Here is a 12667-nt window from a genome sequence, read left to right on the forward strand (position 1 = left end):
TGAAAATAAAAAGTGAAAGAAAGATCCTTAAAAAATGAATGGTTTTATTTAAAATGCATATTTTATATCACATATAAGTACGAAAATAAGCGACCTTAAGGTTTTTAATATCACGACCTATAGCATGATGCTATTAAACAAGGATGCATGGACTTTGAAAAAACTCAAGGTCACCTTGAATCTAAAAAAAAAAGAGATAATGTAATCAAATTGTACCTTAAACGTCTATATAATTCATTAGAACGTATTTTAATACAACTAATAGGTAATGAGTTATTTTAGATAGTAGTCCTTATTAACTCACCGTGCATATAAGTGCACCAAAACCTTTTAAGTTCTCTCAGGAACTCTGAGGGTCTTAATTCGGCCTTGCCTACAGGCCTTAAAACTGTACGAAACTGTTACGATTTACCGTGCCGTCACATTTACGAATAAACTTGTTGTTCTGCTTGCAGTATCGTGGACACGCGTGTGGATGAGGGTAAATCATCTAAACGAGAGGGATGTCTGAAAGCGAGGGAGAGCACGTGGCTCGGTCGGTGGCACTGGAGCAAGCCTACGTACACGAGGTTTACGAGCAATGCGCCGAGAAGTCTGTCCAAAGTAGACACTGGCCACGGATTTATCAGTTTCTCGAGGAGCTAGAACCGGGAGCTCTCGTTTGCGACATTGGTAAGTCCTGATTTAATGCCTTTAACACTTCAGGCGTACTGCCCTTGTGTCCCTGGAAAATTTGCTTCGTGTCAGGACTATTCCACGATTTATCGGATAGCAAACGGGTTTGGGTCTATTTGGACCCGAGTTTTCCAAGGGCTTCATCCCCATCGGTCATTTTACAATAATTAATATAAAGTAGCAGCACTTCGTATTAGATTAGATTAACGTTTCCAATAGAAATAGATTCTAAAACAGAAGTTGCACAGGGGTCCAAATGGACCCAGGCAACGGTGCTTCCATGACCGCTAAAAACATCAGCCTTCCGTGAGTGAATTGAATAAGGGAGAATGTAAATCCGTTACACCCACGATGGTCAATAGTAGCTACTCTGGTGTTCAGTTCCCTAGGAAAAAAAATGGCGTAGGAGGAGAGTACCACTTGGTATCGGAAATTACAGAAATTTATATCAAATTAACATTCATTTTAACTTATGTGTCAGTACTTGTAATAAATTATGTAGTATAAAATTATTTAAATCGCACGACCCAAGTCACTGGTCCTCTACTTCTTCACTGTATCTGCGCGCACGTGTGGCTGACCGCTCAGCTGTTCGTTAACTGCTAATATCTCGAAAATGGAGCTTCAGATTACAAAACGGTAAAGGACTTTTTAATTTTTATTTGCACGAGGAACATCCATGTTGCGGATTATCTCATCTTTTTGGGACACTCTGTATAACACGTGCCTCCTCGCACGGTAGGTCCATTTAAGGGAGCGCGTGTCTATTTTATTCCTTCGTTTGCTCGCTTTTTCTTCGCGTCCCCCCCGGTCACTCGCGCTTTCACATGATTGACCTCCGCGCGGATGTATCGACGCGACTCCGTGCAAGATCGCGTTTACCGGTGTGCATACAGGGTGTCTCAGCTAACTTGATGAGCTCGAATAATAACTTTTTGTACCATAGATCGATAGAGTATCAAATTCTGAGTAAAAATGTGTGGACCTTCATACGTCCTAAACCTAATAGTTAACGAGATATTTATAAAATAATCACTGAAATGCCTTGAAATCTCTGAAATGCCTCCACCCACAAGAAAAGCACGTACTTTATAAGATGTGCCCCTTGATGCCATTTAAGTTCCACGCCTAAAAATTTTCATAAATCGTACTGTTAAGTCATTATTCGAGCTGATCAAGTTTGCCGAGACACCCTGTATGTGTCCCCCTGTCGTTCGTGCACCTGGATCCCACGTCGCGCGCGCGGTGATCCCGGTCGTTGAAATACCGTGGGATCCGTTCTCCGTGGATTACACAAACTCATCGACCGGCGCGAACTTTGATGCCGGCACCACTCTCCCCTTACCGACCGACTACTTTACTGTCGTTCCGTGGAGCGATTCGTAGTTGGTGCTGGACGAATCTATTCATTGTTAAAGAAGTATCATTTTATTATAAAAATTGAAATTTCCACGTTTAAAGAATTAAAAATGACGAAATACTTTTTTTTATCTTTTATTCGTTATTCGAAACTTTTTATCTAGATAATGAGTTTGCCCATCTCTGGTATCCACCGAAGGATTATACGATGTTTGGCAGTTGTTGATTCGCGTTCCATTTCGAAACGATGACGCAGACCAATGTTCAACTTACAAAATCCGATCTTTTTATGGAAGTGACACTTTCCAAGGACATATTTTTAATTTTGTTCCAGGTTAACCTCTTGAGGGATACTGACACGTATTATATACGTTCAGTTTTTCTTTCATGTAAGCATCGTTCCGAAACTGTAATTAAATATTCACTAGGGAATTCGTTAACAAAAAGGATACTCTACCAATTGATTGTAGTGATTGTTTATAAATATATTTTAATTAAATACAGTCGAGGAATTAAAAGAAACATTCATTTTGGTGTTAATAAATTCGTCCCTTAGGAAGTTAAACACTTTGGTTCCGCATGATAGCGCCCTCATTGATGTTTGGTAGAAACCTTACAACTCCGATGATTCTGTCAGCAGATCCTTCGCGATTTCCATTGAGAGCTCACAAAATTATTGTAATGCAACATACAATAAAATACATTAATCTGCAAACATTGAAATTTATTCTAAGTAAAATTAAATATCATTTGATCCTAATGCTTCGTTATATTTTAACCAACTTTGATTCGATTTATTTCAACATTTAGTACAATTTTTTATTATTCCAAAACGAAAACAGTAAAGAATATTTCATTCAATTATTTTTTTACATAGACGGAAAACTTAGATCGGGGCCTTCTTTGAAAGTGGGGACCGGAACAATAGTGCCCCTTCAATCTGGCGCTGAATGTTCCATGATGTTAGTGAAAAATGCAGTCAGTTTTCCTTCAATAAGGAACCGAACCTTCTTAAGTCTATGACATAAGGGTAATTTCCATCGTTACCTGCAATCTTTTCCCACTTGTTTACCATAAGAAATCCATTGTCGAGCGATCCCTGCGTGGGCTTCTTCCCAGAGGTTGTAAACGCGTCACTTTTGCTTTTCCATTGAACGGATAGTTTTCACAACCTGTTCATAGCGAAACTATGTCGATAAAATGTGTATTAACGCGCGAGAGTCTTTGCTTCGTCTTGTGACTTAATAAGAAACATGCTGGGAGAAGCTGCTTTCTATTTAATTCCTAATCCTTCAATTTGTGGTCCAGATGGAGTCTTTAGTCTATATAGTAATGGTAAAGAGTATTGTTTGAAGGCTGATTGTGACAAATAAATGACCATTTCAATGGGATGACAGTACTGTTCGTGTTATAATTATAAAATATGTAGATTACTTTCAATTGTTTTTTTTTATAAAATGATGGTATTTTTATCAATCTCTACAAACTATGTATTGTGTATGCTACTATAAGTTTATAGATATGAGTAGTGATGGCCAACTTATACAAAATTAAATAATACAAATTCTTGGGACATGATCTAATCATGCAGGGAATTATCTTAAATTAGTTGGCGTGTTAAATCTTTTCTACCGACCATCTTATAGTATTTATCATGCACCATGGATTTGGAATTGTTATAGCTATTCGTGGTGGACCACACTTACCATCAAAGGATATTCCATTAATCCTCTCGTGTCAATTAATTCTCTGTCCATTTACCAGTGCATCTAACCATCAGTTCCAGTGGCTAGATCCTCTGTCCTAGTAACACTCGTACTAAGCCAAGCAAGTTCCAGACCATCCATTTGATCCTATAAATAGGCCCTTTGTTTTATTCGAACCTATTGTAATTTATCGAGGCAAGTTTTCTGATCCCCTGTACAAGCTTCTCAGATGGCAAACTGACCAAATTTATTTAGTAAAAAATTTTAACTTGTAGACAACAAACCAATATCAATTATATCGTACATTCATGATTTCAAAAATATACTATACTTTTCATGAAAATAAATTTGCAAATTTGTATTCGTATTGAACTTGATCTACTTAACTATCTAATAGATTAAAGTACGTGAAATACCTACTTTCGACGAGACGTCGTCTTATCTAATTTATTCGATGAGAATTATCCGACGAATAGAAGATACTTTTTTTATTCAAATCATTTTATTCGTAGCGTCAAATAAAATTTTCTTCTCTTATCTGTTAATATATATATTCAAGTAATTCGACAATTTTCGAGCTAAAAATTCATTTTCAAGTACATCGAAGTCTACGAGCGCTCGAATATTCGAGCCATTTGAGTTTTTCAAGTAACTCGCATTTTTTTCAAACATTTCGTCGATTTCATGTTACTCGAAAAATTCAAACTTGTAAATTACGAGTGTACTCGCACACCACTAGGCTCTGATATTTCGGTGTTCGGTTTCGGGATTCATTGTCTCACGCTTAACCTCTTGTTTGTTCAGGCTGCGGCAACGGGAAGTACCTCAGCGTTAATCACAGCATCTTTAAGGTGGGAGTGGACCGGTGCAAGCGTTTCACGGATATCGCGCGTGAGAAGGAGAATGAGGTGAATATATATACATACATACATACATCATTTCGCAAAGAAAATACAAATCTCGTGCGTGTGTCGTTGGCCGAGCGCAGGAAACCGACTCTTACATCCGTATCCTGTCCTATCGGACTAATCGTAATTACCGGAGCTTAATTGTATCCGGAGTGTTCCCACTGGGAAACGTTGTTTTTTTGTTTTTCTTTTTTCGTCCCGATCAGCGCACTGCCATGGATTGTCTATAAATAAACGAACGAAATCAGAAGGGAAACAGCTTCATCTGAACATTACTATTACCCGAAGTATCAATTAAAAACTAATTGTTGGTGACCGTGAACGTTAACACTGTAATTAGAAATTCTTTTATACTTACTGACAGCCGTATGTATAATATATCATCACAAGTATTATTATTTACTGGTGGAATTCTTACCTACTGGTGATACCTGTTATTGTGGACGGATGATGTCGATAGATCTGTTAGGAGCCAGATGATTCTACCATACTGCAACACCATATACGTATCATCTAAACCATGTAAAATATAATGTTAAAATATGATATAGGTATTAGTAGACTACGGAAGTTTATGCAAACTAAAATTTTTAAATATTAATATTAAGTTTTTAACCAACATTAGTAAAATATATCAGGGGAAATAAAATCTGAGAATCCTGTTCTGTCTGTTTCAGGTACTGGTCTGCGACAACTTGGCCCTGCCGTTTCGCGATGAGAGCTTCGACGCAGTTCTCTCGATCGCGGTGGTGCACCATTTCGCCACAACGGAGAGGCGAGTCCACGCGTTGAAGGAACTTGCGCGGGTGCTCCGAATCGGCGGTCGATTAGTCATATCCGTATGGGCTATGGAACAAAGACATAGGAAGGTAACCAGAGCACCGATTAATCGTAACGTGTATCTGTACTCTATAATGAAAGGCTCACGTGTATGGGGTGATAACAGATCAATGCTAGGATCTATATCTGGACCCTAGATTCAGAGTATATTAAGTCCACCTTCTTTTTGGTGGACTTCGAGGGTTGGTTTCACCCCTTACAGTTGCGTCTCAGCCGATAAAAATTCCTTATCCCTTATTTTTGACTGCTTAACAGACATACGAAGTTTCATCAAAATCGGAGGCGAACACTTACATGCCTCCCCTTGTCAGTTGTATTTACTTCCACAAAACAGTCCGGCTCTAAGGTCCAGATACATGTACACAATACCAATAGACAAATACTAAAACAATTTTGTTTTCATCTGATTTTGTATTATGCAGGTAGATAAGAATCCATAACAGATTTCATTTTATACCGTTCTAAGTAATATCGATCGATCGGATCGTAAATAGAGATATACACGTTTGATTCAACAAAATCTGTTGGTAAGTGCAAAGATACCTCTAGCAATCTGATCGTTGAATTGATGGTCGCTGTTCGAATCGGCTTAAAAATGTCGTCACATCCGATACGATTGAATTGAAACGGTATTCGGAGCAGAGCCTATGAAATACACCCACGTGAGCGTGACGGTGAATCGATAGAATTGTTCCGATGCACAGAGCCAAGGTAAACCGTTCGAATGCATCGACGGTATTATTTCTGGTTCTTTTTTTTCAGGATTTGCTACTTCACATGCTTGACGACACGTGGAGATAAATTGTTTCAATTGACACGGAGCGTACTTTTGTTGTCCTTTGAATCGCGTATTCTCTATTTTTCTCCCTTTTCCACTGTCGGAAATTTTTTTTTTTCAAAAACAGATTCCAAAGTTATCAAATAAAGTGTTAAGTTTACAATTTTCATTTTTGTTTAAATATACCTGTTTTAAAAAATTATACTTTCGATATTATGCTTTTACTAAAGTGCTGTAGGTAATATATACATTATCTAGTAAGTGTGTACATTTACTAAACTTCACGCTTTTACTGTCACATACATACCACTGTGTTGGTCATATAATCTTCCAGATAGAAAAATACCACTGACAACCTCCATTTGCCTGAGCTAATTATATCTTCTCGAAATGATGTAACCGTTCAAATCTTAAAATATTTTGTTTTTTCTTTTTGTTTGTAGTTCCAGTCTCAAGACGTCTTGGTGCCGTGGCCTAAAGCCTACTGCGCGAATTCGACGGGCAGATCGAAATACTCGGGCACGTTGAATGTGAACGACATACACTGCGCTCAAAACGCTCAAAAGTAACTATCTATTAATTCCAGTATTTTATTTCTGTCCAGAGAACGTACGACTAGCGAAACTCATACCGTTTAATTTGGGGACACCTTGCATATCAACATTAAGATTTACATCGAGCCGGCAATACTTTTTCATCTAGCCTAGTATTGAAACAAAAAGAGGATAATTAAAAGATAAAAATATCTATAACTTCTCATAACCATTATCTCCTTCCTTTGGATTGATATTCGACAAATTCGGTACCGTGACCGGGTTTAGTGACTCTTATTTCAAAGTATTTGCAAATTTAACTGTTTATCTCGTCGTTATATGAATTTCTTATCGCTGTGTCAATTTAACACTTGACAAGTCTTATCCGCCTAAACGGGAAAAGCATTTTTTTTTGTTATTTATTATTTATTAAACGGGCAATAAGCCCTTTGGTATGCATGTACAAACAAGATATAAGTAACAAAATTATAAGTCAGGATTGAAACAAAATCAAGAAGAAGGAAGACAAGGGTAGTTACCTAGATAGTATAGAGATTAAATGACACTACAGCATTGCCAGAAGCGCACCATAAACGTGTTGTCGATCGGTCGATTCCGCGAATTTACCGAATCAACCGAAGTTCCAGCATTACCAAAAATAGCCGAGCGGTAAAAGCTTAGAATTAGCCTACTGGTAAAATGTCCCTGAGACCGGTCTCGTATTACCGCACGAAATTGCGTTTCGCTACCCTCTTTGTCCTTGTTCCTTAGCGAAAGCAATTCTGTGTAGGGAGGGAGGAGGGCCAGAGCGAGCACAATAATTATAGCTAATGGCGTTGTTCACTTGCTTTTCAGGAACAGCCAACGAAAATGCAAGAGCAAAGGCTATTGGATCGACCCAATATTCAGTCCATCACCGTCGACAAGCAGTCTCTCCAGCCCGAACGAGACCTGCTACAGCTTTTTCCGTCGCGCGTTGCAGGTAACGCCCCGTTGCGAGGTTTCCTTGAAACGTTGTCACGTGCTGCACATAGGTTGCAGGAGTGGGGGAGGCGCACAGTCGCGTGCACACCATGCCTGAAATTACATCTTTCCTTTTTTTTGCTCTCTCTCTCTCTCTCTCTCTCTCTCTCTCTCTCTCTCTCTCTCTATCTCTTCCCTTCTTTTATCCTTAACTGGTCGTGTATACCGGCGACATGATAACCATCCCGCAATACGTAACCAAATTGTCCGGGGAAGCGTTATCGATTTTGCGCGCGACCGTAACAATGTTCGCGCCAAAAAGTAGGGTAACAGCTTGCGGAATGCGGCCTGGACGCCAGTCATGCGATGGGGGAGAGATTACATCCGTCCCCCTTGGACAATTTTTTTTGGAGATCCTTGGTCAGAGGGAAACTAGGAACGCTCGAATGGAGTCGGACACGAGATCGCCGATGGCGATATCCGTTTGACAGTAGCCGGAAAGTTTATCGTGTACAGATATTTTTGCCCCGCTAGAAGCATTAGGTGGCGAGACAGTCAGCCACAAGATACACATAAATGTGTTAAAAATATTAGTCTGAGGCATGGGCGTCCCTCCCCCTGGACTAAAAAAAGTGGCTTGTGCCCCACCCTACAAGAAAAAAATTAAATTTTGCCCCCGTTCATCCACGTCTGCGTGTTCTATTTGAAATCTGATCCAAAGTGATATTAAATCTGATAATTTCCAGAAACTAGCCGGTGGTAGACGTGGATCCGGAAGTCGGCCTTGGTTCCTTGAAAGTTGGCAGAACGGCGGTGGAAAAAATCGAAAGGACTACGAGCACGACGAGCCGCCAGATGTCGACGAGCTGCCTATCGAGTTGCGTCGCGTGGAGGACGTGAACGTGACCTTGACCAAACAGCCGGATTCGTTGAGCATAAAGTCGAAGAGCCTCGGGGATATTTTGGAGATCCAACGATTGGATTTGGTCAGATCCAGGTCCAGCATCCCCGGTCTGTCTTCGATGTTAACGTCTGAATTGAATTTGGACGGCGAGTCCAGGACATCTTCGTCGTTGAGCGGTTCGAAGCCTCGGCTGATCAAGCAGAAGACTCACCTCGAGGACGTCGGTTTGGAAAATCCTGATAACACTGCCATTCGTGACCTAAACAAGGACGTTCCAGACTTGCAGGTAAGGATGTTATTGAAAGAAAAAAGAAGATGTTCCTTTCTTCGGCTTGTTCGTGTATTGGATGTCCCTATTTTGGTTTTCTTCTTAATTCAGGTAAAACCCAGTCACTCTTCGAAGCGAGGAAGTATCATGAAGCAAAGCTCGATGAACGAGGAGCTGATGTCCGCGGAGCGACTAGAAGAGAAAGAACGTGTACGCCGGAACATAATGAAACAAGCTTCTCTGAACGAGGACTTGATGTACAAAGGAAACACGTTCGAAGCTCTTCGGGAGTCTCTCTATTCGGGCAACGCGACAAGACGATTTCAGCTCCTTAAAAGTGGCCTTACGAACAAGATCAAGCAGTCGACAAACATCGAGGTATCAGGGATATCAATCAAGAATGGTTTCGTGAAGATCCTGCAAGGCTGGAAGTCGAGCGACAGTGAGACGACTTCGGCGTCCGGTGCACAGGACGAATCCAGAACGAAAGCCAACGATAAAATTCAATCGGTTACTGCGAAGAAAGAAGTGGAAGGGGTTGAAAGACGTCTGTCTAGAGAAGATGGCTCAGACTCGTCTAAGGACAGCAGTCTGCAGAGCGACACGAGCGTCGACTCCGAAGACAGTTTCGCGTCCGTGATCTTCGTGCCAAAGCAGGACTTTCCACCTATGGCCGACATTTTACCACCTTCCACTTGCCATCAGCTGGGCAGCACTTCAGCACCCCCTTCACCTCGTGTGAAACATCCACCAGATGTCTCCACCGCCAGACTCAAGCTCATTTCCATATCCCCCCTGATCAAACAATTCCCAGCCACAAGCAAATCTCTACCACCGCCTAGTCCACCTGGTTTGTCGCCTAGAACCTTGAATCCAGTGTTCAACAGGCGCTTCTTCGGTTCCGCTCACACACAGCAACCCGTACGTGGCGAAGGTACACTTGGTCCAAAGACATCGGACGTCTTCAGCAACAGGTATCAGCCAGCAAACCCGGATCCGCAAGCTACCAAACGGAACAGCGAGGTCGAAGTCCGCAGGAACAGCTTTTTCGATAGCAAGAAGCCTTCTTTGCAGGCCATACGCGCGTACAGGTCCATGTCTGAGACTGTGGACGTGGAGGAACCAAAGACAGTAGAAGACACCGCTCCGTTGCTACCGACCACCGAGGAGAGCAGTGAAATATTGTCAAAAGACAAGGGTCTCGAGCCTAGCAAAGAAGACGATAGCCGTAAGGCTAGGTTGAATCAGATAAAAGAATTGTTAAAACAGAAACCAGGTTTCGCGACTAGGACGAAGCCATCGTTTCCATTGGTTAGGCGAGCTTCGACCACTGCTAGCGGTCGATTCGAAGCTGTTACCAGGGTTTTGCCTCGGTTACTATCGTTGGAATTATTCAATCCTGAAACGGATGATCTTGATAGCGATTCTAGTGGAGTGTCGTCACCCGAGTCCGTAGGTTCGGTGATCAGTGTGATCTCGGATGAAAGGTACGCGAAGAAGGACAACACCAAATCCGAAGGCACGGAGTCTGAAGTCCTGGATAGTTCAGCAGAGAATGTTTCTGATCCCAGCGACGCTACTAACGACGAATCGTCCGGATACGTCGCAGACTCGAAAGAAGAGGAAGCTAAAACGGCAACGGACTCGTCGCAGACATCAAAGCTCTTCAAGGCAGCGGCCAACGTGGCCAGCTCTCTGGAGGACGCCATGGAGACCGTGATACAGAAAACGTACAATCGAGTGAATTCTCAGACACAAGGGGACACGGAAACGCCTGTCAACGATGAGAACAAAACGAGAAACAAGTCCACCGTGAGCGAGAACTATCAGCTACCGGAAGTGGAGGACACCTGGAGTGAGGAATGTAGGAGGCACTTGATAGACTTCACAGAGAGGCTCAGTGGGAATCTAATGCAACCTGACCAGTGTCGCCAGAGATCCGAGGTCGAAGGGAATAAAGTTGGTAGCCACCTGGCCGTGGACAAAAGTGGAGCTAAGGGTAATCAAGAATCTATAGTGTCCTCCGAGGTCATCCCGAAACCCACCATGTCTTGTAAATACAACGACCTGTCTAACACTATCGCCTGGCTGAGTAATTCGAACAATGGTTTTCTCGAGAACACCGAGAAGGTGGTGGCTCATACCACCGGATCCGAGGACAAGATGCATCGGAGCACGTCCGATGACATCATGGATTTTGTAATGGTGTCCAACACCGGAGAGTTCATCAACGAGAAGGAGAGCTTAGAGAAGAATCGTTCGAAGCCTTACGTAAGGTCAGCGAACTCCATGGAGTCTAGTGACATAGGCGAGTCTATCGACAATACCATTAGCCTGAGCGACGGAAGCCATGCGGATTCGACCGGAAGACTTTGCAGTAGTATGATCTCCTTGCTGTCGAACAATACGGAATACCCGAAATCGTATGCTGAGAAACGGAGACTCCAGATACAGAGACGATCGGCCTCCGAAGAGACGCCACCTAGGTACCCTGATAACAGTAAACGCAGCACCGATTGCTTGGTCACCAGCACAGGGAGTAACGCCACTCTCAGTGCCTCATCGTCACAGGAATCCTTGCCGTCTGATCGGGGCGGTGGCGCGATCACTTACCATCAGTACTATCACGTGTTCAGGGAGGGTGAGCTGGACCAATTGATTAACAAATACGTGGAGAACTTGCATATTATCTCGTCTTATTACGACCACGCGAGCTGGTGCATCGTCGCGGAGAAGGTGCAGGTCTGGACTATATGACTCGAGGCCCATGCTCGAGCCGCGTATTCAAGTCTCCACGCTGAGCGGATCACTTATCGGGGTTGTTAATCAGCTTGCGAAGCCTCGGAGCTTTTACTTTCGGTTTACATGTGATACTGGTCGATTTCTTTGGGGTTAGAATGTGCATAATGGATACGTTTCTATGAATGTGGTAAGTTTAGAGAGACTTTCCTTCTGTTGAGGTACGTTTGAGCGTGTTTTGGTGTGTTAGTTAGGCTACATCCAGTGATAGCATTGACTCTGAGCTACGGAGTTTCTATTTTAATTTGACCCGGGGGGATTTGATGGAGTACAATTGGTTCATCAATGCAGACTTATTAGTGTCCTACGGCTGTTCTATTTAAATTAACAAATGTTATCAACTGATTGAATTCAACACTCCTGAGGTTTTTTTTCTGTGGTTATTGACAGCTATTTCTGCAATAAGGTATATCAAATTGTGCAGCGTAAAGAATCCCGTCAGATCTGTACCATCTAGGCAAGTTCTAAAGTTTCTTCACGTTAGAACTTTTAGTTCTTATCAAACATTCCATAGTCACCTGTGCATTCGTAATAGTTGCTCCAAATCTAGACTTAAAACTTCTAGACATAAGTAAATCGGCCATCTTTAAGATGCTCTCCACGAAATGCCACATGAACCAAATATAGCTACGTTTCGTCACACGCGTATCCAAAAAATCATTAGCATTCATACCTATGACGAACGTATGTCGATATAAATTTTGCTGAGTTACATACGGAAGTATACAGTATATCATTCGCTATATACCAAAAAAAGGGGGAACGAGGTGGGGGAGACGGTGAATGTGCTACGAAAGGGAAATCGGATGCCAGCAAGGTTAGGTAAATGACAAAAGGGACGACGTGTAAATATGTAATATAAAATCGTTTCCGACGTAAGCGCACAGATCGGTAAACAAAGTTTATTCATCAGTAAGCGACACTAGTAGAATAG

General features: G+C 42.0%; 1 protein-coding gene across 1 annotated transcript; it reads left to right on the top strand.

The window, feature by feature from the left end:
• Positions 1 to 503: 503 nt before the first annotated feature.
• Positions 504 to 11691, top strand: LOC107188876. Its single transcript, XM_015577261.1, has 8 exons — positions 504 to 672; positions 4545 to 4648; positions 5326 to 5517; positions 6710 to 6831; positions 6935 to 6949; positions 7655 to 7781; positions 8509 to 8952; positions 9046 to 11691. The coding sequence occupies exons 1-8, from the start codon at positions 504 to 506 to the stop codon at positions 11689 to 11691; spliced, it is 3819 nt and encodes a 1272-aa protein (XP_015432747.1).
• Positions 11692 to 12667: the final 976 nt, after the last annotated feature.

The sequence above is a fragment of the Dufourea novaeangliae genome, unplaced genomic scaffold, assembly GCF_001272555.1.
Source record: "Dufourea novaeangliae isolate 0120121106 unplaced genomic scaffold, ASM127255v1 scaffold141, whole genome shotgun sequence".
Lineage (NCBI taxonomy): Eukaryota > Metazoa > Arthropoda > Insecta > Hymenoptera > Halictidae > Dufourea > Dufourea novaeangliae.

What these genes read in the sequence shown, in the direction of transcription:
- LOC107188876 (XM_015577261.1), top strand. Translation starts at nt 504, where the DNA reads ATGTCTGAAAGCGAGGGAGAGCACGTGGCTCGGTCGGTGGCACTGGAG. An exon ending in AGCTCTCGTTTGCGACATTG is followed by an intron (nt 673 to 4,544) that starts GTAAGTCCTGAT and finishes TTGTTTGTTCAG; the next exon opens with GCTGCGGCAACGGGAAGTAC. An exon ending in CGCGTGAGAAGGAGAATGAG is followed by an intron (nt 4,649 to 5,325) that starts GTGAATATATAT and finishes TGTCTGTTTCAG; the next exon opens with GTACTGGTCTGCGACAACTT.